Genomic DNA, 18,776 nt, shown 5'->3' on the forward strand with positions numbered 1-18,776 from the left:
ACATCGCATAGATGGAAAGACATTGAACGAAAGACTATTTACACACGCACACACACATGCCCATACACACACACAACACACTAATGCACACACACACACACTACACATATGACATACAAATGTACACACACACACACAAAGGCACACCCACACCCCTCCCCACCCTCCTCACACACACACACACACACACACAACACACTCATGCACACATTCTTCACATGCAGATGTACACACTCACATAGCTCCCCCCCCCCCCCCCCAGGCCTCCCTTCCCCCCCCCCCCCAGTATCTGTCAGACCAGGACACAGGGAAAGCGACATCACTGGAGGCCAGCAGAGGGTGCCACCAGGTGTTGTGTGTCGGGGTCAGAGGTCGATGGGGTCGGCCCCTCACTGGCAGCGGGGACGCCAAGGTAACGCTCAATGTAGTGGACGATTTCAAACACCACCTGCACGGGGCAGACAACACTGTTCAGCACTGACACTACTCTCTTCTCTATTTACATGCAGACAGAAAGAGAGAGATGACAGACAGACATGAAGGAGAATGGACCAGCAAGACAGAAAGGAATGAGGAGACGACAGACATGAAGGAGAATGGACCAGCATGACAGAAAGGAAGAGACGACAGACATGAAGGAGAATGGACCAGCATGACAGAAAGGAAGAGACGACCGACAGACATGCAGGAGAATGGACCAGCATGACAGAAAGGAAGAGATGACAGACATGCAGGAGAATGGACCAGCATGACAGAAAGGAAGAGACGACAGACATGAAGGAGAATGGACCAGCAAGACAGAAAGGAAGAGACGACAGACATGAAGGAGAATGGACCAGCATGACAGAAAGGAAGAGATGACAGACATGAAGGAGAATGGACCAGCAAGACAGAAAGGAAGAGACGACAGACATGAAGGAGAATGGACCAGCAAGACAGAAAGGAAGAGACGACAGACATGAAGGAGAATGGACCAGCAAGACAGAAAGGAAGAGACGACAGACAGACATGAAGGAGAATGGACCAGCAAGACAGAAAGGAAGAGACGACAGACATGAAGGAGAATGGACCAGCATGACAGAAAGGAAGAGATGACAGACATGAAGGAGAATGGACCAGCAAGACAGAAAGGAAGAGACGACAGACATGAAGGAGAATGGACCAGCAAGACAGAAAGGAAGAGACGACAGACATGAAGGAGAATGGACCAGCAAGATAGAAAGGAAGAGACGACAGACTGAAGGAGAATGGACCAGCATGGCAGAGAAAAAGAAAATGACGAAAGAAAGACATGCTGCCAGAGGAAACACTCTTGTCAACATGGGTTCTTTTTCAGTGCACCAAGTGCATGATGCACACAGGACCTGGGTTTATCGTCTCATCCGAATGACCAGACGCTCAGTTTGATTTTCCAGTCCAACTTGGGAGAAAGGGCGAGAGCGGGATTCGAACCCACACCCTCACCGACTCTCTGAATTGGCAGCTGAGTGTCTTATCCATTCTACCACCTTCCTCCTCTCAATGAACACACAAACGGCTGTTACAGGCACACGTTGGAGGCACACGTGCGCTATGAACAGCTTGAAACGTGTTTGAACAAATCACTGTTTGAGCCAGAAACGTGCAATCATTATGAGGTTTATGAATGATAACTGTGCCTTTTCATTGTACCAAGTGGTAGTGAACTCACAACCCCCAGAGCAGGAGGAATCTGAATGTTGTGTGCTGCGTCCCAGTGACTCTTCTTCTTCTTCCTTCATGGGCTGCAACTCCCATCTTCACTCGTATGTACACGAGTGGGCTTTAACATGTATGACCTTTTTCTGCCATGTAGGCAGCCATTCTCCATTTTTGGGGTTTGCATGCCAGGTATGTTCTTGTTTCCATAACCCACCAAACATTGACATGGATTACAGGATCATTAACGTGCATATCTGATCTTCTGCATGCGTATACACACGAAGGGGGTTCAGGCACTAGCAGGTCTGCACATATGTTGACCTGGGAGATCGTAAAAATCTCCACCCTTTACCCACCAGGCGCCGTTACCGAGTTTCAAACCCGGGACCCTCAGACTGAAAGTCCAACGCTTTAACCACTTGGCTATTGCGCCCGTCAGTGACTCTTCACAGGGGGGAGGGAGAAGACAAGCAAGAACACACCTCTGGTGAGGTGTTTTAGTGATGAGAGGTGTGTTCTGGTGAGGAGGTGTTTTAGTGATGAGGGTGACGATGAGTGGTGTGTTCTGGTGAGGAGGTGTTTTAGTGATGAGGGTGACGATGAGTGGTGTGTTCTGGTGAGGTGTTTTAGTGATGAGGGTGACGATGAGTGGTGTGTTCTGGTGAGGAGGTGTTTTAGTGATGAGGGTGATGATGAGAGGTGTGTTCTGGTGAGGAGGTGTTTTAGTGATGAGGGTGATGATGAGAGGTGTGTTCTGGTGAGGAGGTGTTTAAGTGATGAGGGTGACGATGAGAGGTGTGTTCTGGTGAGGAGGTGTTTTAGTGATGAGGGTGACGATGAGAGGTGTGTTCTGGTGAGGAGGTGTTTTAGTGATGAGGGTGACGATGAGAGGTGTGTTCTGGTGAGGAGGTGTTTTAGTGATGAGGGTGACGATGAGGTGTGTTCTGGTGAGGAGGTGTTTTAGTGATGAGGGTGACGATGAGTGGTGTGTTTGCCAAGATTCAGCACCACGTCATCACACCCCCAACATTCAGCACCACGTCACCACACCCCCAAGATTCAGCATGATGTCATCACACCCCCAACATTCAGCATGATGTCAACAACATTCAGCATGATGTCACCACACCCCCAACATTCAGCATGATGTCACCACACCCCCAACATTCAGCATGATGTCATCACACCCCCAACATTCAGCACCACGTCACCACACCCCCAACATTCAGCATGATGTCACCACACCCCCAACATTCAGCATGATGTCACCACACCCCCAACATTCAGCATGATGTCATCACACCCCCAACATTCAGCATGATGTCACCACACCCCCAACATTCAGCATGATGTCACCACACCCCTAACATTCAGCACCATGTCCTCACACCCCCAACATTCAGCATGACGTCACCACACCCCCAACATTCAGCATGATGTCACCACACCCCCAACATTCAGCATGATGTCACCACACCCCTAACATTCAGCACCATGTCCTCACACCCCCAACATTCAGCATGATGTCACCACACCCCCAACATTCAGCATGATGTCACCACACCCCTAACATTCAGCACCATGTCCTCACACCCCCAACATTCAGCATGATGTCACCACACCCCTAACATTCAGCACCATGTCCTCACACCCCCAACATTCAGCATGATGTCACCACACCCCCAAGATTCAGCATGATGTTGCCACACCCCCAACATTCAGCATGATGTCACCACACCCCCAACATTCAGCATGATGTCACCACACCCCCAAGATTCAGCATGATGTCACCACACCCCCAACATTCAGCACCATGTCCTCACACCCCCAACATTCAGCATGATGTCACCACACCCCCAAGATTCAGCATGATGTTGCCACACCCCCAACATTCAGCATGATGTCACCACACCCCCAACATTCAGCATGATGTCACCACACCCCCAACATTCAGCATGATGTCACCACACCCCTAACATTCAGCACCATGTCCTCACACCCCCAACATTCAGCATGATGTCACCACACCCCCAAGATTCAGCATGATGTTGCCACACCCCCAACATTCAGCATGATGTCACCACACCCCCAACATTCAGCATGATGTCACCACACCCCCAACATTCAGCATGATGTCACCACACCCCCAACATTCAGCATGATGTCACCACACCCCCAAGATTCAGCATGATGTTGCCACACCCCCAACATTCAGCATGATGTCACCACACCCCTAACATTCAGCACCATGTCCTCACACCCCCAAGATTCAGCATGACGTCACCACACCCGAACATTCAGCATGATGTCACCACACCCCCAACATTCAGCATGATGTCACCACACCCCTAACATTCAGCACCATGTCCTCACACCCCCAACATTCAGCATGACGTCACCACACCCCCAAGATTCAGCATGATGTCATCAACATTCAGCATGATGTCATCACACCACCAACATTCAGCATGATGTCATCAACATTCAGCATGAAGTCATCACACCCCCAACATTCAGCATGATGTCATCAACATTCGGCATGATGTCACCACACCCCCAACATTCAGCATGATGTCACCACACCCCCAACATTCAGCATGATGTCACCACACCCCCAACATTCAGCATGATGTTGCCACACCCCCAACATTCAGCATGATGTCACCACACCCCTAACATTCAGCACCATGTCCTCACACCCCCAAGATTCAGCATGACGTCACCACACCCCCAACATTCAGCATGATGTCACCACACCCCCAACATTCAGCATGATGTCACCACACCCCTAACATTCAGCACCATGTCCTCACACCCCCAACATTCAGCATGACGTCACCACACCCCCAACATTCAGCATGATGTCATCAACATTCAGCATGAAGTCATCACACCCCCAACATTCAGCATGATGTCATCAACATTCGGCATGATGTCACCACACCCCCAAGAAACAAACCAGCCCATGTTCCCCACGTGCCCCTTTAACTTCATGTCAGCCCTGAAGGCCGTGTGGAAATGATTTCACAGTGAAAGATCCCCCAGCACACTCAGAGGGGGTGGCGGGGGTGGGGGGGTGAGTTCCTGGGCCACTGACCTCCACCAGGATGAGGACGATGATCATCACCTCCAGGCGGGTGTGGTGAGCGTCGTTCAGGTGACTGCTCAGCAACTCAGTCAGCTCACAGCAGTGGCTCAGCTTCTCGTTCATCACCTGTCAACACACACCTCACATCCTTCATCACCTATCAACACACCTCATCCTTCATCACCTGTCAACACACACCTCACATCCTTCATCACCTGTCAACACACCTCATCCTTCATCACCTGTCAACACACCTCATCCTTCATCACCTGTCAACACACACCTCATCCTTCATCACCTGTCAACACACACCTCATCCTTCATCACCTGTCAACACACCTCATCCTTCATCACCTGTCAACACACACACCTCATCCTTCATCACCTGTCAACACACACGTCATCCTTCATCACCTGTCAACACACCTCATCCTTCATCACCTGTCAACACACACCAAATCCTTCATCACCTGTCAACACACACACCTCATCCTCCATCACCTGTCAACACACACCTCACATCCTTCATCACCTGTCAACACACACACCTCATCCTCCATCACCTGTCAACACACACACCTCATCCTTCATCACCTGTCAACACACATCACATCCTTCATCACCTGTCAACACACACACCACATCCTTCATCACCTGTCAACACACACACCTCATCCTTCATCACCTGTCAACACACATCACATCCTTCATCACCTGTCAACACACACACCACATCCTTCATCACCTGTCAACACACACACCTCATCCTTCATCATCTGTCAACACACACCACATCCTTCATCACCTGTCAACACACACCACATCCTCCATCACCTGTCAACACACCTCATCCTCCATCACCTGTCAACACACACCACATCCTTCATCACCTGTCAACACACACCTCATCCTCCATCACCTGTCAACACACACCACATCCTTCATCACCTGTCAACACACACCACATCCTCCATCACCTGTCAACACACCTCATCCTCCACCTGTCAACACACACCACATCCTCCATCACCTGTCAACACACACCACATCCTCCATCACCTGTCAACACACACCACATCCTTCATCACCTGTCAACACACACCTCATCCTCCATCACCTGTCAACACACACCTCATCCTTCATCACCTGTCAACACACACCTCATCCTTCATCACCTGTCAACACACACACCTCATCCTCCATCACCTGTCAACACACCTCATTCATTCCAGTCTCCCTGGTGCAGCGAGCCATGTCCAGGTGATTGTGTAAGTATCAACATCAATCCTCACTCATCCCTCATTCATCCCTCACTCATCCCTCATTCATTCCTCACTCATCCCTTATTCATTCCTCCTTCATCCTCACTCATCCCTCATTCATTCCTCCTTCATTCCTCATTTATTCCTCCCTCATTGCAGTCACCCTGGTGCGGCGAGCCATGTCCAGGTGATTGCACAGTGCCATGTACAGCGGTTCCAGTCCCGCACGGTCCCAGTAGAAGTCCGGTGTGTCCAGCAGATCCGAACTCAGGTTGATGAGGTGTCTGCACCACATAAGACAACATCAACTGTGCAGTGGTGGCCAAGTGGTAACACATGGCCCAGGAAGCCACATTAACTGTGCAGTGGTGGCCAAGTGGTAACACATGGCCCAGGAAGCCACATTAACTGTGCAGTGGTGGCCAAGTGGTAACACATGGCCCAGGAAGCCACATTAACTGTGCAGTGGTGGCCAAGTGGTAACACATGGCCCAGGAAGCCACATTAACTGTGCAGTGGTGGCCAAGTGGTAACACATGGGCCAGGAAGCCACATTAACTGTGCAGTGGTGGCCAAGTGGTAACACATGGCCCAGGAAGCCAGAGAATCCCAGGGATCCAATCCCACACAAGACACAGTTTTTCTCCCCCTCACTAAACCTTGAGTGGTGGTCTGGACACTAGTCATTCGGATGGGATGATAGACCGAGGTCCTGTGCAAAAGAACACATGGAAGCAAGGTGTGTGTCCCTGGCAAAGTTCTGAAGAAAAATCCACTCTAACATTCAACATGTGTATGTGTGTGTAACTGAAGTCTGACTGAATGACACAGGAAACAAATGATGAGGCAGTCTGTTGTGCCAATAACTGTGTTTACTGAATGACACAGGAAACAAATGATGATCTCCTAAAGGCAGTCTGTTGTGCCAATAACTGTGTTTACTGAATGACACAGGGAACATGATGAACTCCTAAAGGCAGCCTGTTGTGCCAATAACTGTGTTTACTGAATGACACAGGAAACAAATGATGAACTCCTAAAGGCAGCCTGTTGTGCCAATAACTGTGTTTACTGAATGACACAGGGAACATGATGAGGCAGTCTGTTGTGCCAATAACTGTGTTTACTGAATGACACAGGAAACATGATGAGGCAGTCTGTTGTGCCAATAACTGTGTTTACTGAATGACACAGGGAACATGATGAGGCAGTCTGTTGTGCCAATAACTGTGTTTACTGAATGACACAGGGAACATGATGAGGCAGTCTGTTGTGCCAATAACTGTGTTTACTGAATGACACAGGGAACATGATGAACTCCTAAAGGCAGCCTGTTGTGCCAATAACTGTGTTTACTGAATGACACAGGAAACATGATGAGGCAGTCTGTTGTGCCAATAACTGTGTTTACTGAATGACACAGGAAACAAATGATGAACACCTAAAGGCAGCCTGTTGTGCCAATAACTGTGTTTACTGAATGACACAGGGAACATGATGAGGCAGTCTGTTGTGCCAATAACTGTGTTTACTGAATGACACAGGGAACATGATGAACTCCTAAAGGCAGCCTGTTGTGCCAATAACTGTGTTTACTGAATGACACAGGAAACATGATGAGGCAGTCTGTTGTGCCAATAACTGTGTTTACTGAATGACACAGGAAACATGATGAGGCAGTCTGTTGTGCCAATAACTGTGTTTACTGAATGACACAGGGAACATGATGAGGCAGTCTGTTGTGCCAATAACTGTGTTTACTGAATGACACAGGGAACATGATGAGGCAGTCTGTTGTGCCAATAACTGTGTTTACTGAATGACACAGAAAACAAATGATGAACACCTAAAGGCAGCCTGTTGTGCCAATAACTGTGTTTACTGAATGACACAGGGAACATGATGAGGCAGCCTGTTGTGCCAATAACTGTGTTTACTGAATGACACAGGAAACATGATGAGGCAGTCTGTTGTGCCAATAACTGTGTTTACTGAATGACACAGGGAACATGATGAGGCAGTCTGTTGTGCCAATAACTGTGTTTACTGAATGACACAGGAAACATGATGAGGCAGTCTGTTGTGCCAATAACTGTGTTTACTGAATGACACAGGAAACATGATGAGGCAGTCTGTTGTGCCAATAACTGTGTTTACTGAATGACACAGGAAACATGATGAGGCAGTCTGTTGTGCCAATAACTGTGTTTACTGAATGACACAGGGAACATGATGAGGCAGTCTGTTGTGCCAATAACTGTGTTTACTGAATGACACAGGGAACATGATGAGGCAGTCTGTTGTGCCAATAACTGTGTTTACTGAATGACACAGGAAACAAATGATGAACACCTAAAGGCAGTCTGTTGTGCCAATAACTGTGTTTACTGAATGACACAGGGAACATGATGAGGCAGTCTGTTGTGCCAATAACTGTGTTTACTGAATGACACAGGGAACATGATGAGGCAGTCTGTTGTGCCAATAACTGTGTTTACTGAATGACACAGGAAACAAATGATGAACACCTAAAGGCAGCCTGTTGTGCCAATAACTGTGTTTACTGAATGACACAGGGAACATGATGAGGCAGTCTGTTGTGCCAATAACTGTGTTTACTGAATGACACAGGAAACATGATGAGGCAGTCTGTTGTGCCAATAACTGTGTTTACTGAATGACACAGGGAACATGATGAGGCAGTCTGTTGTGCCAATAACTGTGTTTACTGAATGACACAGGGAACATGATGAGGCAGTCTGTTGTGCCAATAACTGTGTTTACTGAATGACACAGGAAACATGATGAGGCAGTCTGTTGTGCCAATAACTGTGTTTACTGAATGACACAGGGAACATGATGAGGCAGTCTGTTGTGCCAATAACTGTGTTTACTGAATGACACAGAAAACATGATGAGGCAGTCTGTTGTGCCAATAACTGTGTTTACTGAATGACACAGGAAACAAATGATGAACACCTAAAGGCAGCCTGTTGTGCCAATAACTGTGTTTACTGAATGACACAGGGAACATGATGAGGCAGTCTGTTGTGCCAATAACTGTGTTTACTGAATGACACAGGGAACATGATGAGGCAGTCTGTTGTGCCAATAACTGTGTTTACTGAATGACACAGGGAACATGATGAGGCAGTCTGTTGTGCCAATAACTGTGTTTACTGAATGACACAGGAAACATGATGAGGCAGTCTGTTGTGCCAATAACTGTGTTTACTGAATGACACAGGGAACATGATGAGGCAGTCTGTTGTGCCAATAACTGTGTTTACTGAATGACACAGGGAACATGATGAGGCAGTCTGTTGTGCCAATAACTGTGTTTACTGAATGACACAGGAAACATGATGAGGCAGTCTGTTGTGCCAATAACTGTGTTTACTGAATGACACAGGAAACATGATGAGGCAGTCTGTTGTGCCAATAACTGTGTTTACTGAATGACACAGGGAACATGATGAGGCAGTCTGTTGTGCCAATAACTGTGTTTACTGAATGACACAGGGAACATGATGAGGCAGTCTGTTGTGCCAATAACTGTGTTTACTGAATGACACAGGAAACAAATGATGAACACCTAAAGGCAGTCTGTTGTGCCAATAACTGTGTTTACTGAATGACACAGGGAACATGATGAGGCAGTCTGTTGTGCCAATAACTGTGTTTACTGAATGACACAGGGAACATGATGAGGCAGTCTGTTGTGCCAATAACTGTGTTTACTGAATGACACAGGAAACAAATGATGAACACCTAAAGGCAGCCTGTTGTGCCAATAACTGTGTTTACTGAATGACACAGGGAACATGATGAGGCAGTCTGTTGTGCCAATAACTGTGTTTACTGAATGACACAGGAAACATGATGAGGCAGTCTGTTGTGCCAATAACTGTGTTTACTGAATGACACAGGGAACATGATGAGGCAGTCTGTTGTGCCAATAACTGTGTTTACTGAATGACACAGGGAACATGATGAGGCAGTCTGTTGTGCCAATAACTGTGTTTACTGAATGACACAGGAAACATGATGAGGCAGTCTGTTGTGCCAATAACTGTGTTTACTGAATGACACAGGGAACATGATGAGGCAGTCTGTTGTGCCAATAACTGTGTTTACTGAATGACACAGAAAACATGATGAGGCAGTCTGTTGTGCCAATAACTGTGTTTACTGAATGACACAGGAAACAAATGATGAACACCTAAAGGCAGCCTGTTGTGCCAATAACTGTGTTTACTGAATGACACAGGGAACATGATGAGGCAGTCTGTTGTGCCAATAACTGTGTTTACTGAATGACACAGGGAACATGATGAGGCAGTCTGTTGTGCCAATAACTGTGTTTACTGAATGACACAGGGAACATGATGAGGCAGTCTGTTGTGCCAATAACTGTGTTTACTGAATGACACAGGAAACATGATGAGGCAGTCTGTTGTGCCAATAACTGTGTTTACTGAATGACACAGGGAACATGATGAGGCAGTCTGTTGTGCCAATAACTGTGTTTACTGAATGACACAGGGAACATGATGAGGCAGTCTGTTGTGCCAATAACTGTGTTTACTGAATGACACAGAAAACATGATGAGGCAGTCTGTTGTGCCAATAACTGTGTTTACTGAATGACACAGGAAACAAATGATGAACACCTAAAGGCAGCCTGTTGTGCCAATAACTGTGTTTACTGAATGACACAGGGAACATGATGAGGCAGTCTGTTGTGCCAATAACTGTGTTTACTGAATGACACAGGGAACATGATGAGGCAGTCTGTTGTGCCAATAACTGTGTTTACTGAATGACACAGGGAACATGATGAGGCAGTCTGTTGTGCCAATAACTGTGTTTACTGAATGACACAGAAAACATGATGAGGCAGTCTGTTGTGCCAATAACTGTGTTTACTGAATGACACAGGAAACAAATGATGATCTCCTAAAGGCAGCCTGTTGTGCCAATAACTGTGTTTACTGAATGACACAGGGAACATGATGAGGCAGTCTGTTGTGCCAATAACTGTGTTTACTGAATGACACAGGGAACATGATGAGGCAGTCTGTTGTGCCAATAACTGTGTTTACTGAATGACACAGGGAACATGATGAGGCAGTCTGTTGTGCCAATAACTGTGTTTACTGAATGACACAGGAAACAAATGATGATCTCCTAAAGGCAGTCTGTTGTGCAAATGGCTGTTTGCAAAGCGCTTAGAACTTGGTCTCTGATCTTAGATATTTAAATATCAACAAATATAATATTTTTAAAAAATCTCATATTAGAGAAATTTGGCCAGTTGCAGCTCCAGAACACTGACAAGTAGTGAACAAAGAATGGCGACTGGAAAACACACTGAATACATGATGAAGGCGCTTATGTAAAAAGAACTGCATACATCGCTTCACACACTCACTCCGTTCATTGGGGGTGATACATCTAACATGTAAACATAAACAACACACTACGCTCAATGCAAGTGATATATCTAACATGTAAACATAAACAACACACTACGCTAAATGCGAGTGATACATCTAACATGTAAACATAAACAACACACTACACTAAATGCGAGTGAGATATGAACATCACGCACTGGAGGGCACATTCCTCCTTCACAGAGCACTGACGTACGACACGTGAGGTGCTGTGCTTCACAGAGCACTGACGTACGACACGTGAGGTGCGGTGCTTCACAGAGCACTGACGTACGACACGTGAGGTGCTGTGCTTCACAGAGCACTGACGTACGACACGTGAGGTGCTGAGCTTCGCAGAGCACTGACGTACGACACGTGAGGTGCGGTGCTTCGCAGAGCACTGACGTACGACACGTGAGGTGCTGAGCTTCGCAGCATCACTTGCTTTACGTACCACACTCACTGCCCAGCCCTGTGTTTCACCAGTCCATGTCCTGCTCTCAGCTATCATACTGCACTGCTCAAACAGGTGTTCTATACTCTGAGCTATAGTACTGCACTGCTCAAACAGGTGTTCTATACTCTGAGCTATCATACTGCACTGCTCAAACAGGTGTTCTATACTCTGAGCTATCATACTGCACTGCTCAAACAGGTGTTCTATACTCTGAGCTATCATACTGCACTGCTCAAACAGGTGTTCTATACTCTGAGCTATCATACTGCACTGCTCAAACAGGTGTTCTATACTCTGAGCTATCGTACTGCACTGCTCAAACAGGTGTTCTATACTCTGAGCTATCGTACTGCACTGCTCAAACAGGTGTTCTATACTCTGAGCTATCATACTGCACTGCTCAAACAGGTGTTCTATACTCTGAGCTATCATACTGCACTGCTCAAACAGGTGTTCTATACTCTGAGCTATCATACTGCACTGCTCAAACAGGTGTTCTATACTCTGAGCTATCGTACTGCACTGCTCAAACAGGTGTTCTATACTCTGAGCTATCGTACTGCACTGCTCAAACAGGTGTTCTATACTCTGAGCTATCATACTGCACTGCTCAAACAGGTGTTCTATACTCTGAGCTATCATACTGCACTGCTCAAACAGGTGTTCTATACTCTGAGCTATCATACTGCACTGCTCAAACAGGTGTTCTATACTCTGAGCTATCGTACTGCACTGCTCAAACAGGTGTTCTATACTCTGAGCTATCATACTGCACTGCTCAAACAGGTGTTCTATACTCTGAGCTATCATACTGCACTGCTCAAACAGGTGTTCTATACTCTGAGCTATCATACTGCACTGCTCAAACAGGTGTTCTATACTCTGAGCTATCATACTGCACTGCTCAAACAGGTGTTCTATACTCTGAGCTATCATACTGCACTGCTCAAACAGGTGTTCTATACTCTGAGCTACTGTACTGCACAGCTCAAACTTTACTGCAGTGTTCTGTGATCTGAGCTACTGTACTGCACTGCTCAAACAGGTGTTCTATACTCTGAGCTACTGTACTGCACTGCTCAAACAGGTGTTCTATACTCTGAGCTATCATACTGCACTGCTCAAACCTTCATCACAGTGTTCAGTGATCTGAGCTATTGTACTGCACCGCTCAAACCTTGTGGCCCCAGTCTTCCCAACGGGCCAAAAAAACAACAACCCCCCCCCCTACACCCACCTCTGCTTGGGTTCAAACCTGTGTCCTTCCAGTCATCAGTCCGTGAAGCTAACCACTGAGCCACAAGCTGTTTTAACTTTGCACTTTTGCCTTGCCCCTCCCCGCCCTCCCCCACTCACCTCAAAGTGAAAAGCTCTCCTGTTTTGCGCAGAACCTCTCGCCGTGACATGCCAATCTTGCGCCCATCCCGCAGATCCTAGAAAATAATTAAATAATTGATAAATGAAAAATAGCAGACATGAATGATCATGTTTTTTTAAACGCAGAAGACAGGTGCAACAGCCAAGTGGTCAAAGCGTTGGACTTACAATCTGTGAGTCCTGGGTTCGAACTACAGTCACTGTGCCTGGTGGGTAAAGGGTGGAGATTATTTCGATCTCCCAGGTCAACAGACCTGCTGGTGCCTGAACCCCCTCATGTGTGTGTGCAAGCAAAACATCAAATACACACGTAAAAGATCCTGTAATCTATGTCAGCGGTTAGTGGGTTATAAAAACAAGAACATACCTGGCATGAATTCTCCCTGAAAACAGAGTATGGCTGTCTACATGGCGGGTAAAACCGGTCCTACACGTAAAGCCCACTTGTGTACCCAAGTGAACGTGGGAGTCCCAGTAAGAAGAAGAAAAAAAAGACAAGAGAGGCAAGGCCTTCAAGACTCACTTGTGATACACTTAAAAAAAAAAAGTCCAATTTTTTTTATGTATTGAGTATAATTTCAAAATGTAATGTTTAAGATGAGAAAGATCAGTTTAAAGCAAATTAAGTCCCCTAGCATTAATTACAGAGTAATTTCCCTTTTTTACTATCTGCACCAAAACGTTTGCAAAATAAATAAAAATTCCATGCTTAGCAAAAGAAGTTCCTGTTTGAACAAAAAATGATAATAATGACTCCTCTTGTTGTTGTGTCAGAATAAGAGGTCAAAGTGCCAAGTTTAGAGAATACAAAAATTATAAATATAACAGTAAATGCAGTTTGCATATAATTAGGCTTCTTTTTTAATTTTTTTTGTGCCCATCCCAGACGTGCAATATTGTTTTAAACAAGATGACTGGAAAGAACTGAATTTTTCCTATTTTTATGCCAAATTTGGTGTCAACTGACAAAGTATTTGCAGAGAAAATGTCAATGTTAAAGTTTACCACGGACACACAGACACACGGACACACACACAGACACACACAGACAACCGAACACCAGGTTAAAACATAGACTCACTTTGTTTACACAAGTGAGTCAAAAAGCAGAAAAATGTGGGAAACACCCCTGTAACGCACTCTGCCAAGGGAGCGCACTCTTAAGTTGACACACAGAAATCTGAATTCTGACGGTTCTTCTTCTTCTTCTTCTGCGTTCGTGGGCTGCAACTCCCACGTTCACTCGCATGTACACGAGTGGGCTTTTACGTGCATGACCGTTTTTACCCCACCATGTAGGCAGCCATACTCGGGGGTGTGCATGCTGGGTATGTTCTTGTTTCCATAACCCACCGAACGCTGACATGGATTACAGGATCTTTAACGTGCGTATTTGATCTTCTGCATGCATTTACACACGAAGGGGGTTCAGGCACTAGCAGGTCTGCACATATGTTGACCTGGGAGATCGTAAAAATCCCCACCCTTTACCCACCAGGCACCGTCACCGTGATTCGAACCCGGGACCCTCAGATTGAAAGTCCAACGCTTTAACCACTCAGCTATTGCGCCCGTCATGACGAGACAAATCGGGTCACAAAATACAGTTCAGTACAACACAGTACAGCACAACACAAAACAGTACACCACAGCACAGTACAATATAGTACAACAGTACAGCACAACACAGTACACCACACCACAGTACAATATAGTACAACACAGTACAGCACAGTACAGCACAACACAGTACAAAATAACACACCATAGCACAAAACAGTACACCACAGCACAGTACAAAACAGTACAACACAGTACAGCACAACATAAAACAGTACACCACAGCACAGTAAAAAACAAAACAAACATACAGTACAACACAACACAACACAGTACACCACAGTACAGCACAGTACAGTACAAAACAGTGCAGCACAACACAAAACAGTACACCACAGTACAGTACAACACAGTACAGCACAACACAAAACAGTACACCACAGTACAGTACAACACAGTACAGCACAACACAAAACAGTACACCACAGTACAGTACAACACAGTACAGCACAGTACAACATAAAACAGTACATCACAGCACAGTACAACACAGTACAGCACAACACAAAACAGTACACCACAGGACAGTACACCACAGTACAGCACAACACAAAACAGTACACCACAGCACAGTACAACACAGTACAGCACAACACAAAACAGTACATCACAGGACAGTACAGCACAACACAAAACAGTACACCACAGCACAGTAAAAAAACAGTACAACACAGTACAGCACAACATAAAACAGTACACCACAGCACAGTAAAAAAAACAACAACAGTACAACACAGTACAGAACAGTACACCACAGCACAGTAAAAAACAACAACAACAGTACAACACAGTACAGCACAACACAACACAGTACACCACAGTACAGCACAACACAAAACAGTAAACCACAGCACAGTACAACACAGTACAGCACAACACAGTACACCACAGCACAGTATAACACAGTACAGCACAACATAAAACAGTACATCACAGCACAGTACAGCACAGTACAACACAGTACAGCACAACACAAAACAGTACATCACAGCACAGTAGAACACAGTACAGCACAACACAAAACAGTACACCACAGCACAGTAGAACACAGTACAGCACAACACAAAACAGTACATCACAGCACAGTACAACACAGTACAGCACAGTACAGCACAACACAAAACAGTACATCACAGCACAGTACAACACAGTACAGCACAACACAAAACAGTACATCACAGCACAGTACAACACAGTACAGCACAACACAAAACAGTACATCACAGCACAGTACAACACAGTACAGCACAGTACAACATAAAACAGTACATCACAGCACAGTACAACACAGTACAGCACAACATAAAACAGTACAACACAGCACAGTACAACACAGTACAGCACAACACAAAACAGTACATCACAGCACAGTACAACACAGTACAGCACAGTACAACATAAAACAGTACATCACAGCACAGTACAACACAGTACAGCACAACATAAAACAGTACAACACAGCACAGTACAACACAGTACAGCACAACACAAAACAGTACACCACAGCACAGTACAACACAGTACAGCACAACACAAAACAGTACATCACAGCACAGTACAACACAGTACAGCACAACACAAAACAGTACATCACAGCACAGTACAACACAGTACAGCACAACACAAAACAGTACATCACAGCACAGTACAACACAGTACAGCACAGTACAACATAAAACAGTACATTACAGCACAGTACAACACAGTACAGCACAACACAAAACAGTACATCACAGTACAGTACAAAACAGTACACCACAGCACAGTACAAAACAGTACAACACAGTACAGCACAACACAAAACAGTACACCACACCACAGTAAAAAACAAAACAAACATACAGTACAACACAACACAACACAGTACACCACAGTACAGCACAACACAAAACAGTACATCACAGCACAGTACACCACAGTACAGCACAACACAAAACAGTACATCACAGCACAGTACAACACAGTACAGCACAGTACAACATAAAACAGTACATCACAGCACAGTACAACACAGTGCAGCACAACACAAAACAGTACATCACAGCACAGTACAACACAGTACAGCACAACATAAAACAGTACATCACAGCACAGTACAGCACAACACAAAACAGTACATCACAGGACAGTACAACACAGTACAGCACAACACAAAACAGCACACCACAGCACAGTAAAAAAAACAAAAAACAACAGTACAACACAGTACAGCACAACACAACACAGTACACCACAGTACAGTACAACACAAAACAGTACACCACAGCACAGTACAACACAGTACAACAGTACAGCACAACACAGTACACCACAGCACAGTACAACACAGTACAGCACAACATAAAACAGTACATCACAGCACAGTACAACACAGTACAACAGTACAGCACAACACAGTACACCACAGCACAGTACAACACAGTACAGCACAACAGAAAACAGTACATCACAGCACAGTACAACACAGTACAGCACAACACAAAACAGTACAGCACAGCACAGTACAACACAGTACAGCACAACACAAAACAGTACATCACAGCACAGTACAACACAGTACAGCACAACATAAAACAGTACACCACAGCACAGTACAACACAGTACAGCACAGCACAGTACAACACAGTACAGCACAACACAAAACAGTACATCACAGCACAGTACAACACAGTACAGCACAACATAAAACAGTACACCACAGCACAGTAAAAAAAACAACATACAGTACACCACAGTACAGCACAACACAACACAGTACACCACAGCACAGTACAAAACAGTACAACACAGTACAGCACAACACAGTACAGCACAACACAAAACAGTACACCACAGCACAGTACAACACAACACAGTACACCACAGCACAGTACAATATAGTACAGCACAATACAAAACTGTACAGCGCAATACACTACAACACAGTACAGCACAATACAGTACAATACAGTACAGCACAACATAAAACAGTACAACACAGTACAATACAACGCAACAGTACAACACAGTACAGCACAACACAAAACAGTACAGCACAGTACAGTAAAATTTAAAACGCTACAACAAACTACAACACAGCACAGCACAGTACAGTATACCACAACACAGCTTATCACACCACAGCACACAACACCACACCCCACAGCACAGCACAGCACAGCACAGCACAGCACAGCACAGCACAGCACAGAAGACAGAGGTGTCCTGTACCTCAGTGACGTGTTCTATGGAGTCGACAAAGGTCTCCAGTGTGGCCTCCCAGATGGCCAGTTTGACGGACTGGGCCAGGGCGTTGGAGAAGGTGTACTTCTCCAGAGTGGTCTGCCCTTCCTCCTGCCCCTCCTTCAGCTGCAGTGTGTCGCCGCTGACCCCGCTCGGCCCTCTGCATCACGTCAAAAGGCAAAGGTCACTCACCAGTCTTCAACGGAATCAGGTGTGTGGTTTTGTCGTGCCGCTTGCCAAATGGGTGCTGTGGCTGGCAGCGGACTTCTGACCCAGAGGTCAGGGTTCGATCCCCCCGTTTCCACCTGGTGTTGTGTCCTCAAGACAGGCACTTTACTCTGACTTCCGGCACTCCAGCCAGGTGTCAGTGGTCACCTGACGGGTTGGGGAAGGAGAGGACTAGGCCCTGCCTTCACATGCCCAGCCCTGGACACCGTGGATAGGAATTCACCGCCCTGTGTGCTGTCAAAGACCGGGGAACCTTTAACCTTCACATGCCCAGCCCTGGACACCGTGGATAGGAATTCACCGCCCTGTGTGCTGTCAAAGACCGGGGAACCTTTAACCTTCACATGCCCAGCCCTGGACACCGTGGATAGGAATTCACCGCCCTGATGGCTGTGGGACC

General features: G+C 46.0%; 1 protein-coding gene across 1 annotated transcript in view; it reads right to left on the reverse strand.

The window, feature by feature from the left end:
• Window positions 1–273: 273 nt before the first annotated feature.
• Window positions 274–18,776, reverse strand: part of LOC143288232 (uncharacterized) — a 30,272-nt gene continuing 11,769 nt past the window's right edge. Inside the window, exons 8-12 of the mRNA XM_076596582.1 lie at window positions 18,137–18,308; window positions 13,285–13,361; window positions 6,194–6,314; window positions 4,778–4,894; window positions 274–448 (exon numbers count right to left, since the gene is read on the reverse strand). Of these exons, the coding sequence (XP_076452697.1) occupies window positions 320–448; window positions 4,778–4,894; window positions 6,194–6,314; window positions 13,285–13,361; window positions 18,137–18,308 (616 nt within the window). The 3' untranslated portion in view covers window positions 274–319. The remainder of the gene's footprint in view (window positions 449–4,777; window positions 4,895–6,193; window positions 6,315–13,284; window positions 13,362–18,136; window positions 18,309–18,776) is intronic.

The sequence above is a fragment of the Babylonia areolata genome, chromosome 12 (assembly GCF_041734735.1).
Source record: "Babylonia areolata isolate BAREFJ2019XMU chromosome 12, ASM4173473v1, whole genome shotgun sequence".
Taxonomy (NCBI): domain Eukaryota; kingdom Metazoa; phylum Mollusca; class Gastropoda; order Neogastropoda; family Buccinidae; genus Babylonia; species Babylonia areolata.